This window comes from Aulonocara stuartgranti (genome assembly GCF_965226115.1).
Source record: "Aulonocara stuartgranti genome assembly, chromosome: 8".
In the NCBI taxonomy this organism is placed as follows: Eukaryota; Metazoa; Chordata; class Actinopteri; order Cichliformes; family Cichlidae; genus Aulonocara; species Aulonocara stuartgranti.
Window position 1 is genome coordinate 10,528,876 of NC_138959.1, and position 20,230 is coordinate 10,549,105.

At 40.3% G+C, this 20,230-nt stretch overlaps 2 protein-coding genes across 8 annotated transcripts in view; one reads left to right on the forward strand and one right to left on the reverse strand.

The window, feature by feature from the left end:
• Positions 1–20,230, reverse strand: part of dock1 (dedicator of cytokinesis 1) — a 198,034-nt gene that overhangs the window by 77,874 nt on the left and 99,930 nt on the right. The window lies entirely within an intron of this gene.
• Positions 1–20,230, forward strand: part of insyn2a (inhibitory synaptic factor 2A) — a 34,762-nt gene that overhangs the window by 5,094 nt on the left and 9,438 nt on the right. For 2 of the 6 annotated variants that reach the window (XM_082543142.1, XM_082543147.1), the window contains exons 1-3: positions 1,494–2,634; positions 6,789–8,022; positions 14,643–14,714. In XM_082543142.1, coding sequence (XP_082399268.1) covers positions 2,610–2,634; positions 6,789–8,022; positions 14,643–14,714 — 1,331 coding nt within the window. In that variant the 5' untranslated portion in view covers positions 1,494–2,609. Of the gene's footprint in view, positions 1–1,493; positions 2,650–6,788; positions 8,023–14,642; positions 14,715–15,604; positions 15,673–20,230 lie in introns of those variants that run through there. The other 4 variants (XM_082543146.1, XM_082543144.1, XM_082543145.1 and 1 more) reach the window with 4 other exon arrangements.

Sequence of the window (20,230 nt, forward strand, 5' to 3'; positions counted from 1 at the left end):
TTACTTACAAAGGATTTCCTGCATGTGATGCCAGGAAAATGCACTTCCCTAATATTTTCCCTCAATACCAACTTACTGTCAAAACACCCAGCCGTCAATCCTCCTCACATCCCACTCTATGAACAAGGGTACAGCCAAGCCTGCTCACATGACACGGCACAAAGAGACAGAAAATAATAGCCCAGCAATAAACCCACACTGTCAAATAACCTTACCAGTACAATCTTTTTACTGCGTAATCCGTCTGCTCTTAAGAGGCAGATCAAAGAATTTGCAAAACACCACTAAGCCCTGTATAATTATGACAGTGGAGGGGGGAAAACAGGGAAACAAAGCAGGAGTAGATGGAACTAGATTAAAGAGTTGAAAATGTCCATGACTGTGATGATACTGCCACTCATTCAGCAGCCTCTGAGATCACAATGACTTTTAATAGTGTAAAACTGCAGTGCAATTCAATACCAAACTTCAAGCTCATACAGTCTGAAAAACTCACAAAGCACACAGCTATATAAATTAATATGTACATAAAAAGTACTATTATTGATATTCTGGGAAGGCTTTTTTATAAAATGTGGAAAGCTGGCTGGAGGAATAAACAGTCATTCAGCCGTGGGAGCTCTAGCAAGGTCAGCCACTGATGTTGCTTGGGTGACAAGGCTTGGCTTGCAGATGGCGTTCCAGTTCATCCCAAAGGTCCTGAATGGGGTGGAGAGCTGAGTCTGTGTATGCAAGTTCACCCCAAAATGAGCAAGCCTTTCCTAGATCAATGCTACATACAGGGAAGCATACTTTACAAAAAATATCACTGAACTGGAGACATCAATATTTCTCAGAATTGAAACTAAGTGCTCTAAAAAGCCCCACCGTCTCAGAGTAAAAGGATATAGTCATTTACTATATGAGTAAATAGCTTAGAGTTGTACTACTTGTTCCAAGCTGCCAGGAAAATATTTTTACATTCTCTGCCGAGCGTATGTTTCAGCTGCACGATTGGAAATCCCTAAAATAGAAACATACCATTAAATGCTTAAACGAGATAGGATGCTTACATTGCTGCAGCTAATTGACATGTATAGCCGCATTTCCAGCGTTCAATCGATTCACCGGTTTTGTGATGCATACCATATTAATGAATTTTCCTGTCAGTAGAGCAGAAGCGATAAAACAAAATTAGTCAGGCTCGAAGTTAGGGTAAACATTCAATCCCCAGGCTGAGTCAGGACACGGAAATTTCCACCTTTTAAGATGTCCTCCCAGGGAGCAAAAGCAAAATTAGGAGGCTGCCATTCAGCAAATAAGTGACTTGTATAAAGTTTTAAATAGGGCAAATATTGGGGTTCCATTTAATGTAAGGTGCACTGTGTAAGCGAGGACGTGCTCTGAGCGCACCACTTCTCTTCTTCTATCTAACTTCTTCTATCATACCACGATAATGAATTGCATTACTGCAGTAACCTGGATTGTCCTCGAACCATTACAGAACTTAATATACCGTATTTCCCGGACTACAAAGCGCACCCGAATATTAGCCGCACAAGCTAAAATCAGGGGAAAATCCTGTTTTGTACATACATTAGCCGCACCTGACTAAAGGCCGCAGGTGTTTCAATGTTGACTTATCATATGTAAGAGAATATGCACAAAGGGAATTGTCAGGAAAGAGATGGCTGTTTGGAGACACACCCCTTTTATTAATATTTTGAAAAACAAGTTATGGGTACATATTTGCATAACCTTTTAGGTATATGTACAAGTAGCGGTAATTACAAGTAGGAAACATGTACTGTGCTTCATAAATGAGTAACAAATGTAGTACATAACAATAACCTACAGCACACCAGAAAAATAGATTCGGACTACCTTTTAGGCTCAGGTGCAGCGACACGGCTTTAACAAGAAGAAAAGTCAGTCATTCACCACCATCTTCCTGCCCACTAAAACCACCAAAGTCCTCTTCTCCAGTGTCGGATACAAACAGGCTCAGGATGGCTTCGTCATCCACTCTCAGCTTCTTTCCTTCGTTGTCACTTTCAAAACCAAAGAAATCCTCGTTGTCAGTGTCAGAGTCGAACACCCTCAGAAGGGCCGTGGCGGTGTCCTCCTCTCCATCATGCAGCATTCAGCCCTTCGAAATCCGTTGGTGATCATTGATGTTTTCACACTTTTCCACGCTGTCAGATTCCACCGGTGGAGTTGAGCATAACTTGCTTTTCGCATTGTTTTTCGCGCTACTTGTACGGCACTATGTTGTCTGGCGGATGGACACGTGACCAACACACCACTCTTGAACCCCGATACTGTGTGTCTGATCACATGCCCTTCCGCCAGGCAACGTAGTGCCGTACAACAGCGGAACAAACAAAACAAATCGTCTTACGATATGACAAAAATCATGGACAATCCATAGAAAAGCCGCACCTGACTAAAAGCCGCAGGGTTCAAAGCTTGTGGAAAAAGTAGCGGCTTATAGCCCGACAATTACGGTAATTGTTAAACGGAAGAATATCGCCCCCAGACTAGCAATGCTCAACGGGCTCGCTTTTAGCCAAATGTGATTGTGTCCCTAGAAATTCCAAATGGTGACCTAAAGGGCCAGCGTGACAGCTATGACAGCAGCGCTGCTAAAACCAGGTCAAGTATTAAAATGTCAGTGTGCTTTGCTATGCGCATGTGACCTTGTGAGGTCTGGGTTTTTGATTATTTTTTTGGGTGGGGGGGTCTGGGTAGAAAATTGTGGGTCACTTCACCAATTAGCTTCTAAATAGAAAAAAAGGACCAGGGCCACCATATGAAAAGAGGCAGTTGTCACAGCCTTGCGTGCTGAATCATCCTGTTTATGCAAAAGGCCAGAGGGTGGTGTTGCAGCTGGAGGGGAGATACGAGTGCTGCTGCCCGTGTCTGCACCCAATGGGTAACAAATCAGATACCGGGAGCCAGGAAGACATCATTCATCCTACGGTGCTGACATGTCAAATATGATCAAATGTAAATGTGAACATGAGACAATATCACAAAACTGTACACATTGTCATGCCGCCGCATAGGAAAGGAGGAATAGAGAGTAATAGAGAAGCAACACTGTTGCTGTTTGTGCTGACAAACTACATTCCTACCTAATGGCTCAGAACAGGGTGACATCTTGAAATGTAATCATACATAAATTTGCACATATTAAATATAATGTTTAATTTAGACCTAGCTAATACCACCGAAGTATTTATTGACCTCATTTGGAGAGAGGGAATGTAGGTTAGCGATTTAAACTCTCTTTGAAAATGTCATCCACTGAACAAACATGGAGAGGTCTCTTGACAGTGATGGAACACAGCCAAGCGAGCAAACAGATATATTCTGGGAATAAATGTAACATGGCAAGTAGTCAAAAGAATTAAAAAAAAATATTATCTGCCTTTGTTCAGTTGCTGGTTTTTAAATGTGGGATAAACAGGGTAATAACGAGAGGAAATAATTCACCGGGAGGTGCTGTACCGATTCTTCCACTTTACATTCCTGTAACTTCCTGAATGTTCACAGCTCAATCAGCCTCATGGCAAAGGGGTCAGGAGCCTTTATGTGATTTACACTTGCTATAATTGGACATTTTGTGATAACAAGTGTAACACTTGTTTCCATTGGTAACTGAACAAAGATCTCCCTGGCTTCTTCTTGATCATTTCTCCTTTCCACATACTGGAAAAATATTAACAAAATGTCTATATATATATATATATATTTTTTACCCAAAATTATTTTGTTACAGCAGCTTATATGTTATTATAAAGAGCGGCAGCAACAACAATATAACAAAGTATTTAAAAAATAAAACTAAAATGAATTTTAAATGACTTTTTAAATGTGGTAAAAAGTATCAGGAGACACAACGAGTGTTGTATGAGTGCAGGATTGGAAAAAATTTATCGTTTCGTATGTAACTATTACACAAAGATTGTGATATGATCAGTAGAGAGTAAAATAATCATGTTTTTTTCTTATAATGAACTAATAGTTCCTGCACTGTACCTATAAGCCTGCAGCTGAGGAACAAAAGTAAAGAAAAACCATTTACTGGCACCCAAAAATCTGGAGCTTTTAGTACAAACATTAATTGTGTCCTGTCTTGATTATTGCAGCTCATTTCACGTGTACATCAGTTGGTCCAGAATGGAAAACAAAATCAAAACAAAAAACCCCAAAAAACCTAACACTCGCACATCATCCCTATTTTTCCTTCCCTTCACTGGGTTCAAGTAAAAATCAGAATTCATTTTTTATTAATAAAACAAATATTCCCAGGTTCCTGCATGTATAACAGAGCTACTAAGAACTAATTGCAGTAGTTTTCTTCTGCAATCATCTGATCAGGGTCTTTAATTATCGCATGTTTTTTTCTTCTTTTTTTAATAAAGCCAGAGGCGTACAAACGTTTAAGGTTAGAGTTCCTAAATTTCCTCGGCCCATCACGTTGGCTGAATCAGCTGCTGAAAACTCCCCTGCATATCCTTAATCTCTCAATCATTATTTTTGGCTACAGTTTAACTCTAATGTCTGTGTGGACCTATGTATGTAATAATAATAATAATGTTTTTATGGTTCAGGTTATATGTAGCGGCACCAAAATGTATATTTAAAGCCTTCTATGTGAAGGGTTACAGAAATCCTTTCTTAAAAGGGACACTGGGGCTAAAATTGTAGTATCCATGACCTTTGACATTCTGCTCTTGACGATGGAGAATTATGAGGCAATCCCGCTCTGCCTTTGCGTGAAGGGCAGGGAGAACTATCTCTCTCTCACATCCTGCATCCCCCCACCTTACATTTTTATCCAGTTGTCTGCATTTATTGTCTTTTGTTGTCTCTTACTTGCTTTTTAGTCTTTTGTTGTGGAGTATTTTATAACATCCGCTCTTGAACGATGCACAGTAAATAAAAGCTACTCCCTATATACCCCTGTTAAAGTGGGAAGTGTATCTTAACAGCGGAGGATTTTTGTAGTTTACCAACATGCCCCGTGCTGGGCTTTTATACATTTTCAACAAAAAACTGCATTAGATTGTATTCCCTGGTCACTTGGTCACATCAGTAATTATCCATCTGCTCAGAATCAAACAGACATCTGTTTGCACAGGAGAAAGCATCTCATCTCAACCCTGTCTATGTGTGCATGCTGCTCTCACTTCCCCAATTACACAACTGGAGGAGGGTTGACCAGTTTCAAGGGAAGAGTGTCAATCTGTCTGTTTCAATCAAAATCAGCTTCTTTTATGAAAAAAGCCTATGATAATGACAATTATACCATATGGCATGACATATCCGGTAAACGAAGGATGTAACGGGTAACATATAATTCACAGCTAAACTAAATTCTCATTCTCATTGCAGGAAAAAGCAACTGAGGATGAGGCACCTTTTTGCATAAAATGACTGAATGATTATAACACTGTAAAAGTATCACATTTACAGATGCCACTGACTAATGTCTGTAGACAAGACTCTTAAGCTAGATGTTAGGTGAGACAGTAAAAAATAGGTGTCGCCTAATGGAGCCAGAGACCCAGCGTGCTAATTTAATATTACGGAGTGATAGATGATGGCGAAGAAGACAGTGATGGGGGGAAAAAAGAAAACTGTTCTGTAGCTCCCAGCTAAGTAAACAGACAGGTTTGAAATAGGAAGTCATTTGCTGGTGACAGAGAACAGTCATGGCAGATAAGCTGAGAAGGATAATTGGCCTATCTGATTCAGCATCTATATGAGTGCGTGGAGCGTTTCCTTATTGTAAATGAGGAGGCAGAAGGTGAAATATATTTCTGTCAGAGCCTCAGAGGCACACTGCAGAGTCACGATCCCACTACCATACCTGTGGTACTAAGGAAAGATAATTCGTTATCTCCGCTTGTTTCTCCTCAGAGGCTTGTTGTACAGCGTTCTGACAAAGAGTTGTCTGTTTGCAGATGTCAACCTCATGTTTTTCTTAACATTTTCTCAGTTAAGTCAGAAAAAAGACTACTTTTCATATTCAGGGAATTAATTATTAACTATGAGCAGGAAAGGTGAGGCAGTGAAGAATCGTGCTGAAGCTAATAAACCACGGAAAGGAAAATCAGACATCATCCTTATATATTGTAAGCTCGGTGATTGATACAAACCCAAAAGGCGAACGCAACTAGAGCAGCAGATACTCATAAATGTAGAAAGTGGGGTAGGAAAAGGAGGAAGTCGTTATGAAAGACACTTTAACTGACAATGATAAACGAAGGAAAATTATTTAAAACTGGAGTTATTAGTTTCACAGAGGCGATTAAATGTATCATGGAAATTTGATAGGATAATTTTTGGGGAACCCTTACAGCCTAAACTGAGTTGTGATTCAGCAAATAAACAGTAAATAACTGCCAAGCATAAAAGAGCCATGAAATCGGGCAATAAAAAAAAAGAAATAAAAAGGGAAAGAAATCTGCAGTACATGCATATGAAAAACTGACTTCCATAGTTTAAGCTGCACCTTTAGCTCTAGAAGAAAAGAAAGCATATCAAATATCAACCTCAGCTTTTCAAAGATATTCACTGAAAATGTCTATTTGTTTCATTTTAATGTGAAGTGTCTGATAAAAGCTTTTTTTAAATCATATACCTTTAGCTCTATTTAATTACACCGTTTCCTCCCTTCTCCCTAAGCTAAGAGAGAATGTGTGTTTTATCAAGTGGGATGTAATAGTCAGGCAAGGGTCTTTGTCTAAGCCCCTCATTACTGATGATTAACAGTGTTTCTCCTCTATGCCTCTCAGGAAACATGGTGAGCAAGGAGGGTGGCAAATGCATGCTCACCAACTCAGAGTCTGACTCGGAGGCAGCGCCCGTGCCCTCCACTTCGCTGGCGCTGGAGGTAAAGTATTCCCTGGAAGCCAATCGACAGGTGAGGAAGAGAAACAAGGCCTTGCAAGTGCGTTTCAAGGACATCTGCGAGGCGCAGAACGAGCAAAGAGAGGCGGAGTTGCAGGCAGCGGGGAAAAGTGGCAAACCAATGTCATACAAAGTGGCATACCGCAAATACATGACTGTCCCTGCACGCAGATCGATTCCTAACGTCACAAGGAGCACAGGTGTTCAGACGTCACCCGACCTGAAGAAACGGTATCAGACGTTTCCCTTCGAGCGCAAAAAAGGACATACCTTTAAGCATGTGGCGGCCGTGGAAACTTATAAAGGTCAGAATAACGGTTTTATCATGGAGGTGAAGCAGTCTAAGGCACCTGAGCAGGGTTTAGATGAGGAGGAGGAGGGGGCCTGTGGGGGGAGCGGAGTCCTGAGGACCAGGGCTCTGCTCCATACTAATGAGTGCATTGCCACAGTGGAGCAGCACACTGCACCTGATGGCCTGTGCTCTGATGCTCTGCTGCTCAGTTGCACTGCAGACACAGACTGCCTCGCAGACACACCGAGAGGAAGCGGACCTGGAGCACAGGCAGAGTACCAGCTCTGCAGCATACCTTCCAAAGCCAGAACAGGATTACAACACAGGGAGGCCGACACAGACCGCTCGGCCAAGAGGCAGCTGCTCAATCTGGAGGAAGGCTCATCCCGAACCCTGCCGGACAGGGCCTCCAAGGTTACGGGCCCCATCGCCTGGAACTCCCTCACCCAGGTGGAGTGCCTGGACAGTCCGTCTGTACGGAGCAAGCGAAAGAAAGGCCTGCAGCTCAACGGGCTGTCGAGTGAGACGTTACCACGATCCCGTGGAGGCTGTAAAACACAGGCACAGTGCCACACGGGGCAGTTATCTGCCCGGCCTATACGGGGCATGGAGGAACCTCTGTCACCCTGCATAGGCGGTGAGGCTGATGGAACACCAACCGACCAAACGCAGGAAGCCTGTAAGCAAATAGTGCCTATGAATCAGGACGGGGACGTTAAAGCACAGCTCCAGGCCATGGAAAATCTCATCAGCTCCAGCCAAGAGACCATCAAGGTGCTGCTGGGGGTCATCCAGGAACTGGAAAAAGGAGAGGCCCACAGAGAAGGGTAAGCCATCTCACTCGAATCGTGTACAGATGCACGATTATTTCTCCCTGCTGCAGATGAACAGTACCGGTCCCACGCCAAGGCTCTTCTCCAGATTGTAAATTGGTAACACTGACTGTACAGAACTGAGGGAGAACCAATTTTATGCTAAAAGGCCAAAGATCGATTTAGCACTGAAAATGACTCAGTGGCCAACCATGGCTGAATTATGGAACTACAGATGTATTACAAAACACGCAACACAGACAAAACAAACAACAAAAGCATCTATTGATTGGTTTAGCAAGAGTTGTCTACTTAACGTACACTGACGCGGGTCTTATGTTAGCCACAAAGGAATGCTATAAATCTACAGATAAAAACTGAGAGAAGAATATATTACAAAACAAGAGAAACATAACACGTTCATGATTCAGTATCAACAACAAAAATACAATGTTGGTGTGACACATTATTTCTTTATTACAGTAAAAATCTTATAAGTGTGACAGCTGCTCAGCAGAGCCTTGACTGAGGCACCAAAAGAGCATTATTGTAGCTGTAGTGATGTGGCTTTCACTTGGATGTGCCCTGCAGTGCTATTACAGTGCAATGCCCTTTTGTGACAATTCTCCTTAGATATGGTGCAGCTGCTGCATTACGTACATGCTTTAAATCACATGTTGCCATTGTGTATGTCACCTTCATTCACAAACCCAGTGCTAAGCAACGCTCTCTCAGTTTATTAATTGAGTAATTTAACACTAAAATGCTCAAGACATGAATATTATTCTAAGCAGGGCATCAAATTACAGAATGGCATTAAATTTAAGATTGTTTATTACTTAAAGAAAATACTAAACGTTTAACGATTAGCTTTATCCAGCAGCAGACTATAAGTTTATCTAGAAAAGTCCAAGGCATGTGAAAAAGCCACAGCCTGTGAAAAAGCCATTTACTGTCCAAAAGATACTGAGTATATACAAAAGGGCTGCAGATAGACAATCCTCTATTTCAGTGGGTTTGATGCTATCTAAAGGGACGAGGCAAAAAAAATGGGCAATTTGTTGGGAGAATTGCTGGGGCTCGGCACCCAGATCCCTATCTGTTTTGACCAGTAGCCGTGTTACGGCATGGAGCGAGAAACCCCATGTAATCAACATATCCAAAACACACCTGTCAAGCTTATAAACAAGGAGGACACAAGTACAAGTACTTCCAAGTGTAAGAAAGCAATTCTCAATTTCAACTTCAAACATAGCACGTAGCATTTGCAACCCTCTAACAAGGCAATTATCCTCCTCAGTCTTGCACAATGCAACTTTAATCTCCTAGTTGACAAACTTAGAAAAATGCGATTGAAAAAGTTAGCACACGCGTGACATAATGCGGGACACTACTTTCAATGCGTTGCCGAGCACATCTGACTTATCAGGTGTGTCTAAAGTGGCAGGTGGGAAGTGGGGAGGTAAGGAGAGGAGAAGCTTTTCATAGACAAAAATAAGTGAGCACTCTTTAATGGCACCATCTGTTCACATACACAAAGACACTGTGTTTTCACATTGTGCTTCCTACATTAAGCTAAAGCCAGTGAGCAGTGTAAGCCCCGTGTAATCCATCAAAGGCTAAGTGAACTTCTATTTATCTATTCAAGCATAGTCATCTTTGTCCTGTAAATACAGTATTTCTGTATTTCAAAGGTCACTTTTTTCACACTACATTAGCTTCACTTACCCCCTATGTAAATGTCACTGACACAAGCAATAGGACTGCCCATAGGCTATAGGTGAATTGCATCTTATATTAAGTCATATAACTTATAACTATTGCATTAATCACTGTGTGTGCATGTCTACAGTGGCTGTGATGCTGATGCAAAAAATCTTTTGTTTCTCCTGATCTGTGTGACATCAGGAGAAAGAAAATAGGGGTGCAAAAGACAAAAGTCTAGGAGGAAGAAAGAAGGATACAGTTACAAAATAGAACAAAACTACATATAACCTGATGAGTTTCAGATTTTATCGTAAAAAAAACAGCAAGCAGAGAAAAACATAGTGGTGGTGGATTCAAACTGCTTGGCAGTTTCACATCAAAACAAATTCATCACAAACTCAAATTATTAGACTCCTCTGATTGGATGTCTCGAACTGAAATGTAACTATATTGAGGTGTGATGTCACCAGCTGTATTGGAGCGAGTTTGAAGCTAAAAGTCAGCACCATCTTTCCCATGTGCAGCCAGGACCTTCCAGATAACAACAATCTGCGATGTACATTACATTTACAGAAATATATCGCATGACAGCATCCTCTGAGGGTCTTGTTAGTGCAAATCTTAAACCAAAAGCACAGTAGAAAAATCACTGTTTACTTCTTAAAGGGAAGCTACAAAAGTCTGCCTGCTGCTCTCCCCAGTGAGTTCAAGAGGCGGAGAGTGCAGCAGGCAGCAGGTGGGCACAGAGCTTTCCATCAACCCAAGAACATGGCAGACATCAAAGCCTTCTATGTGCCTTAAAATCTAGCAGTGATCTTAAAGAAACTACAATTTGCAAAACAACATATTTCTTGAAAGAAAGACATAGAAGGCTTTTTTGTTTTGTTTTTTCCTATTGGCTTGATGACTTTTATCCTTTGGTGAATATGAAAGTTAACCCTTTTTTGTAACTTCTCTGTTGGTACTGATGTTTCAACTGGAGTGGTTTTATCCCCATCAAAAGTGTTACTTCCTCCAAAAAACTATATATTGGAATAGCAATTCCAGTGCCTCAGCATTGAAAATGACTTCTTCGACTTGGCTATTAACAAAAAAATGAGACAGTTAGGGAAGAAAACCACTAAAAACTTGGGACTATAAAGTCTGACGAGACTGGGGATGAGAAGCTATTACAAAGGGAACACTCTGAAAAGCACAAACACACACAGACACTTGTCCCTTGACTACAGTTTTGCCCAGAGCATAGAGCGTGACAGTGGGAAGGATTCTAGAGTACATCATTGGCTGGACCCAAGAACACAAAGCTTGGGAATAATGCTGTATCATCAGATAGTGCTGGCAGCCCAGACCCAATTAATCACACTCATGGGGACTTGTTGCTAGCGTGTCTATTAGCACTGTGTATGTGTGCATGTTTTTATGCCCCTGGAATCCCACCCACTCGGTGACATTTGGGAGACTTCACGTAGTAGCAAAATCGAGGGAGGTGTGTAAATATACTGTTAATGGCACTTTTGGCTTCGCGCTCCCCAGGGAAGCTTGCCGAAATGAGCTCTACTCTCTTATTTTCTCCTATCAACTCAGTGTGAGAGGGGGTGAGGAGTTATGAAAGATTGAGGGGGAAAGAGACCTAGACAGCATGAGGGTTAGAGAAAGACAGAAAATAGGGGAGTCGTTCAAAGGGCACAATTCAGTTGACAATGTAACCCATCAGTTGTTTATTGATTGACTCGTCTTGCGAAAAGCGAGCGTGGCTGTGGTCTTCCTCACTGCACTGCACTGCACTTCCAAGCCTATTATTACAATTAATCCCAGTTGCAAATGTAAACATGTAAACGTAAATCTTGTATCACTGCATCCATCCCATTTCCCGAGTCTGGTACAGTCTTAAATAACAATATTGATGTCAACACCTCCAATATACCTGTCAGAGCACACAGCGCAGAAAGCAGTGCAGTAGATAAGGAGGGGAAATTTATGGTAGGGCTTTAATTTTTATTGGTGCCGCAGCCTGTGGGTAGCCTGGCAAAAGTAGTAGTGAGAGAAATGAAAAACGGCTATTCTACTGCAAAGATGAAAGCTGAGGATTAAAAGCAAAAGTTACCCATTAGAAGTATGAGGAATGGAACACAGTGGCTTTAACATTAAGGTTCACTTGAGAAACCAGACATGTGTAACTGTCTGTGAAAGCATCATCACATCTAAATAAACCTCACAAAGAAGAAAAAACATCTTCTCGCTAATCTCTATTGGTATTTAGCTGATGTGTTACTTGACAAAACAATACTGTTGAAAGTTCAACAGCAACATCTCTCTCCAGAAACAGTGCCCCCATTACTGAGACTAATCCACAGACCCCACTCTGAGCAGTCTCTCTCTGTTTTCATATGTTTTATTGATTAAAACTGAGTAACAAAGGCCTTTTTTTGTCTGGAAAAATGTGCAGCTGTTCATCACTGGGATGAGCTCTAACAGAAAGGGTGAAGAGAGAAACCTTAGACATCTCAAAACCTTGACAGATAAAAATACCTGATCCACTGGTAAGCAAGTTTTAAACTGTGTTTCAAAGGTTACATGCCTGTGTACCACGGCGTTATTGATGCTGGCACTGATATAACCCGAATAAGCTGTTTTGGTTAGCAGGAGAGTGGTATCTAATATGCGTGATGACATACAAATACCTGCCAGTGATTGATGAAGAAGAGCACAGCTATTAAAAATTATGCATGGCATCTCTATGTGGTAAACAGAACTGTGCAAAAGTCTTGAACCTCTGCTCGTTTATTTCTATTTTGCTTCTATGGAGCCTGGTATTCTTGTCATTTTTAAAAGTAATATTGGGGGAATGGTTCTTCAGGGTTTCCGAAGATCTTTCAAAGTTTTTCTTTGGCTGCTTTTCCATTCATTTTCAGTCCAATGGTTATACATGACTACTTTCCATTTTCAGAGCAATGTTTTGCTTGCTAAGCTACTGAACGCTGGCCTGTGGATCATTCAAGGATAAAAAAGGCCTTTAACCCAAGGGATGATCCAGTGTTGTGTCTACACAAAAAAAGACCTTATATTTGCCAAAGACTTATGTCATATATCATCACATACATCTGTATGGGGCGCTGAGTGCCCTTAAGAGATTAAAGGAAGCTGTAAAAAATGGAGAATAAAAGAAGAAGTGGAAAACCTTGAACCTATTTTTTTTTTTAAATTTGAAAGTCATGTCCTTAAGAAAAAGACCTAATGATCTAATGGTTAGATCATTAGGTACGGAGGACAAAGGTCTTAACACGGATTCTCTAAAGCCATCTGTAAAACATGCCAGTGATGCTGGGGATCTGGCTAAAAAAAAAAAATTGTGGAAATCTAGATCTTCATTTTTCATCATAACCATCAGCCCAAACACGCTGCCAATGCAGTCAAAGCATACCTGAATAGAAAAGCACACAACGAAACATTACTGAAACAGTGTCGCATCACTTTGAAAGAGTAGAGAACAAAAGGAAGCCAACAAAGAAGATCTTTGAAAGTCCTTCAAGTAACCTGCAGAATTACTCCCAAAGACTACTATAGAAATTACAGGAAAAGGGAAGGGAGTTCAGGCTGTGTTAGAAGAATAAAGGTGGACATACTAAGTTATTGACTTCCAGGCTTGTTAGAATTGTACAATCTCGGCTGTTGCCTTATATAGTTCCCTATATGTTTACATCTTTCAATTCATTCCTGCAATGTTTCACCCTTTTCTACCCGGAATCTAAAGAAATGAGCAATGTTTCAAGACTTTTACAAACTGCTTCTTCTGATGCAGAAGTTTAATTACCATAAAACCAGAATTGCCTTCTTTTCAATAGTGTTGGTAAAATCCAAAGTTGCATCCATTCTATTATGTCATGAATTACAAGAACACCATTGAAATCAATACTCTACTCACATTTACAGATGCCAGAGAAATCCTTTAAGCTTACTGAAGCTCTTAACTCAGGCCCATCAGTTAACCTTTAGAAAATAATCTTTAATCAGCACAATCAGCATTTCCTGTTTTATGTTGTTAAAACATCTGATAACAATATAAAGCATATCATATAATACAGTACTTTAGTTTTTAGCCTATAAAATTGAGGCAAACTATAAAACGTCAATGGGTCGCATTCTCAACCAAAATTGTACAATTTCATCTCCTTAGAGGACCTAAACGATTCTGTTACTTTCAGATTATAACTCAGATTGTTTGCTTTACAAAAAATATGCTCCACAGAAAGGATTAATCAATGAAGGGATTTCTTTCGCGTGAGTAAAAAGGGTTAGCGTACAACGTAGGAGGAGCTCATCAATTCAGCAATAAAAAGTAATAAAGACCAAGTTAAAAAAAAACATTTTTGTGTTAAAAACCTTTATTCATTTTGGTAAAAACTGACTAAAGATTACTTAATTTATTAGCCAAGAACCATTTGGGTTATAAACGCTGTTTGATATATTATGAGTTTACACTTCTAATCAACAGTTTAAATATGTGTTTCTATCACAGTGTACATAAAATAATCAGCCGATTAAATGATAATTACACTAATGTAGTGTTACAGCCCAACAGTACTTTTGTTATTACTTCATGAAAAACTCCAATATAATTGGAAGGTATTTCAACAATCCTGAAACACGTCTATAATGAAAATCCTCTTTAAACGCAGGTCAAAAACTCACCCTGTGTACCCTTTAGCTTTATCTGACTACTAATCAGTCAACCACAAGTAATGGCTGACACCGTGCCCTGGCTACCAGGCACAGGCACGGGCACGGTCAGGAGGGCAGTGTGACTCCTCACCCTCATTTACTTCGCTCTCGCTAACGAGGGATGACAAATAAGATGAGAAAGGAAGGTGTGAGGGAGCAGCCTAACAAGTCCTGTAATTACTCATTCACGACTCTTATCTTCCCCGCAGACTCTCCTATCGAACCGGACAGGACACGGCCAACTGTGACACATGCCGGAACAGCGCATGCATTATTTACAGGTTAGTAGCCATTCCTCTTCAAAGACACGATGATCCAAATGCGCCCTGCTCTTTCTCCTTGAGGGAAAGTGAACAGGTGGAAAAGAGACACCACAGAGAGGAGGGGAAGGGCTATTACTAATGTGAATGCTGCTAATGAGCGCATGGGGACATGTGACATTTACACGCGACGCTGTCCATTAAGCTATATGTCTTCTTCTGATTCTCATACTGTCCCTTCACACTGCTTCATTCACTGAGTAGAGGGGATAAATACAATGGAGCGTGTGAGCACAGGGTTGCAAAAGGTGAAATTAATTACCGTCCACACATCATGAAATATCATCACAGTGCGCTGTTTCCAAGCCAACTAAAAATCTGAATGACTTAAATGTAAAGTTCAATTTATTTGAAAACTAATATACGTGTGCAAAGTCAACCAGGCGAGAAAGTATCTTCTTTTGAAGACACACGTGGCATAACTTAATTTGGAGGCACTATGCTTGTATGTTAAACAATGTTTAGTTGCTCTGTTGGAGGCTTCAGAATATCTAATTCTCATACAAAAACGCTAAATTCAGCGATGGTTCTCAGATATAGCCTCTAAGAATCATGAATCCCTATACACAAACTCACAACAAGCCAGCTAAAAGTTATTGCAATACTTAATTAAAGCCCAACTTTGAAATAAATTGCAAAGATGCAGTGCCCTACCAAACTGAGATTGCTGCTAAATTTCATTTATTAAGTCTACGTGAGTCCTTGTAGGGCATGACAATTAAGTCAAGCTTGTACCATGTTCTTACACAGTCAGTATGACCCCCATGAAGGCTCTTTACTCACAGTTAGAATGGCAAGACACAAGGATAAATTGCGTATGCGCATGCAGCTTAGCTGTTTCTGTTTTTCAGTGATTACAAGAAGTAAGCTGACAACGGTCAAAACGAGCGAGATGGGGAAGAGATGGAAAAGAAAGGAGATTTAAAAAAGTAGGTGGGTGAGAGGCAATCAATAAAAGTGTTTTCAGTGGTCACTGCTGTTCTACTCAGTCTACTTTTCTCCTCTGAGAAGCCATTTATAATCATTTTCTATCTACTGCTCTCAATAACTGATAAGCCTCTGGCCATACTTCAATCGGCTCCTGAAAATCAAGGAGCAGGGCATAACTCTGTTCCCTCTGATGTGTGAGATGAGGAAGGGTGCATTGCAACGTAAAATATTTTAGGATCCCAGCAGGTCCTCTGCATAGCCGCAGGGTTGACAACAAGAATGGTGCTTTAACAACAATTCAATGACAGAACGACGGGGTGATTTGAGCTGACTGATGGCAAAGAATTTGAAGGACACAAGACAGAACTAATTAATAGGCAATGGTTTAAAAAATGAATGAAATAGAACTGACTCCTGAGATGAGATTTCGCTCTTATATATAGTTAATATGTACAGTGTCAATGCAGAGCTTTGCCCATGGAGAATAGGCACCCCTGTTCCCTCTAACACAGGCTCTTTCTCCACTCTCCATTCCTAAGACAAGACCACAAAGATGTTTGCTAACCTTTGCTCTCAATCTGCAAGCAACAAACTGTGTAGCAAAATGCTTAATTTTAACAAATAAAAGCAATTTCCCTGTAAGGCTCTTAAAAGAAATTACCTTTCCTATGATGCTTGCACACTTTTGTTTTTTTTAGTTTGTTTTTTTACTAAAGTCATCACATCAATGTGATTTCTAATGCTCTGGTGTTTAGATGTGGCCGATATTTAATCAGTGATGTGCTGACAGGTGCAAAAGTGAAAAATTTCTTTAAAAAAAAAAAAATTGAAATGACATTTGTTTAATTTGATTGCAGTGTTCAGATTGGGTATTTTTATTCTGTTTGCACTTTTAAACCGACTATAATTCAAATTTTAGGCTTCTGTAAACGTAGCTCCTGGTGTGTATATCAATGTGACCTCAATTCCCACTGAAGATATTAAATATGCAAATGCAGGTTGCAATAAAAGCTATGATTAAGTGTAGCCATTTGAATATGAGCCAATTATACATACGAGTGAGTTGTTCAAAATAGAACGCGTATGGAGATTTTCAATACTAAAAAAGCCCAAAGAAAAACTGATTGTTCTATAAAGTTGACACAAAGTAAGGTCAGATTTTCCCTCTGATTTTGCAGGTGTTGATCTTGCAGAAAGACTGACAACTGTCTTTAACGTCAAATATCCACATTCGGCTTCCTAGATCTGCCACAATTGACTGAAATTCTTCACCTGCGGAGGAAGTGCAGAAAAACACAGACTGTATATTGGAAAAATAGCTGTCAATAAAAATAAAAAAAACCCAGGAGGCTCATTTTTAACAAACCCTGTCTGGGTCTGGCAGGGTTTTAGCTTGACGAAGGGCAAAAATTTTTTAAATGTGATGTTTAAAATCTGTTAAATTGACCCGAGTTCTTCTTTAAGAGACTCGCTTGGCATGGTAAATTGTGTTGATTAGACACAGAATCAAATATAGCAGTTGTATTCACACAGGCGGGGGGATTAAATGGCAATCTAATTACTTAGATCTCCATGAAAACAACCTCTCTGGAGGTGGAGGAACACAGGATAGGAGGCAGAGCCGTGAAGGAACACTGTGTATAAGGGAAGAATAGTTGTCTATGATATCAGGATTTCTCGTGAGTATGCTGGAGTAAACTCCTAAATGTTAATGTGATATACCTGGTCTCGAGGCTAGAGTTGGAAATATGGATACATAAATCATTTTAACGCCAAGTAAGAAGCCATGCACTCTTCAACGTAATCAATTCGTCCAAGAGTATCTGGCATCATCCAACCCAACCTTAGCATAACAACAGCACCAGATCAATATGATGCTGCAGTCTATGGGCATGGACTTCAAACAGAATACAAAAGCTGCTATAGTCTCTTGTCCTTGTCTGGTCCCACTTTCCTCGTTTTTAACCATCTTGAACTCGGTCGGTCTCTCTTTCATCCTCCCTCAGTAACTTTCTCAATCTCACTTTTTCTCCTCCACACAGCTAACAGTGTGTTTTCAAATGAACTTGGGGATTCAAAGCTTAATACAATGTGCATGACATTGAAACAGAATGAGGAAAAAGGCAGAAAAAAACAATATTCTGTCTTGCCTATTACAGTGACGTAACATCTGTTACTGAGAAGGGTTAGGAGAGAGGAGTTTGGTGGGGGGAGTTAGAGACTAAGCATGAGAGTAGGGCTGCCCAAAACGATTATTTTGATCGTCGACTAATCAGATCGTGCATCCATTGGACGTAAAACGTACAGCTTATTGCACCAGCATGCATCTGCTCTTATATAACTATCATTAGCTTACAGCTTTAAGTGTTTATGGTATGTGCTAACAAAAAATAAAGACAAGATGATAGTTTATTAAATTTGAATGAAATTTGCAGATTGTTTTGGTGGAGTTTAATAAACTCAGCCGTCTGCTCCTTGCTATCTAAAATATAACGGGACACCGGAGTATATTCTCGAGCATCTGTGTAAAAACTATAATTTTAATCTCAGCCAAATCGATTTACTCAGGAACAAATAAAATACCGAAAAAAGCCAAACAATAACATTTTAAAGTTATCCAAGTGACTTATATGTCATGTTTAACCTGAGTAGCAAAAGACGGCGGTGGGTTGAAAAAGATTTGCCGGGTGTCCGGTGTTCTCACGGGCTCTAGTGAGCCTTGCCCCCGGCTAGCTATCGAGCTAGTGGGTAACAGATGTCTCGGAAAATGTCGGAGCGCTTTTGAAAATATGTGGTGTCTTGATAAACTGAGCAGATATTTGAGGTTTACACAGCTACATTCTCGCCTGAAAATATGTTAAACGTTTATTTTGTGACCGAGAAAGAATAATAAGAGTAACATTAAAACTAACTAGCTGCCGCCATTGTTGGAAACTGAGCTGTGCTGCGCTATGAATTCTGGGACACAGTTTCTTCTTCTTCGGGGTTTAACAGCAGCTGGCATCCTTGTACATGAGGTGCTGCCATCTTCTGTTTCAGTCCGTTATTACACTCTTAAATCCTACTACTTATTCCTGCATCTTTTGGGATCTTACAAAGCTTCAAACGACGCGTCGACTATTAAATTAGTCGTAGACAATTTTGATAGTCGACGTAATCCTGACTAGTCGACTAATCGTGGCAGCCCTACATGAGAGACAAACACAGAAAGAAGCTGGATAAAAAGACATCAATGGACAGGATGGTGCGGAAAAGTCGGGATTCGAAATGCATTCCGCTGATGCTTCTCGACGCAAAAACCCTGTAATCTCATTTTCCTCACATTGCTTTTATATGGGTTAATGTGCTGATCAAAAACAGAGATAGATTTAAGTGGTTGTGATTAAGGAAGTCGATTTGGGAGGTCCCCATCACTGAGTTACATTGTTAACAACAGACTACAAATATTCCCCAACAGTTAAATTTTCTCATTAGCTTCCGAGTCCTGCGATTAATTCTGAAGCAGAGCATTACAAGTGATCATTAAACTGACTATCTGATGGTAAAACATTCTTTGAATAACACTGTGCAGTGCAATAAGATAGCAAAAAAAAAAAAAATCAACAAAGGAATGGGCTTTTAAAAGGAGGACAAATATCCAATCTATTGTGCGAGGCTATGAAAATCAATTAAGCGTCGCTAAAGGCTGAAGAGCTGATTACATTAGAACATATGGAAATTACTGAGCAGCGAGGCTGTCCTACCGCACAGCAGTGCTGGGGGAAGATATCTCTTTTTCTGCAAGCATAATGATGTTTTCCAACATGGTGGTAAGCCGGTTACCATAGCTACAAGAGTGATCCTCGGTATGACAGATAGTGTGGAGGGACAGTGAGGACAGTCAAGAAGAGCACATTCACACCCAGAAAAGATAAGGGGAACAAAAAGAAAGGCAGAGTGAGAATGTGTAAGAGCGAGGGGATGAAAGAGACAACGAGAGATAAAGACCCAGACGGATAAAGGGCAGGTGAGAGGTTTGTATAACAACGAATAAGTTAAAATGAGAGATTATGTATTGTACGTGGAATTGGACAAAATTCTTTTTCTAATATATATATATATATATATATATATATATATATATATATATATATATATATATATATATATATATATATATATATATATATATATATATAACACACACTGTAGAGAGGAAGGAATGGGAGTAAGAGAGGAAGACAAAGATAGAGGAGGAACAAGTGAGGGACAGAGGTTAAAGACTGACAAGGTCCGAAGTGCTTTCTTCAATTTGTTCTGATCCAACAACCCCCTCCAGGGAGTGGCAGATAGGGGACAGTAAATGCCAACAACGTCTCACTTTTTGCTTTCAGCAAAAAGTCCAAATGCGGAGTGACGCATGGGGGCCCGTGACACTTTTATAAGGCAATGCTGATAACTGGGCTGGGTAGAGACTAATAAATCTTTCATTACAAGGCCTTTTGAGTAGGTTTCAAAGATGAGATGATTATCTTTTTTTTTCTCTCTTTTTTTTCCCAAATGAAGTT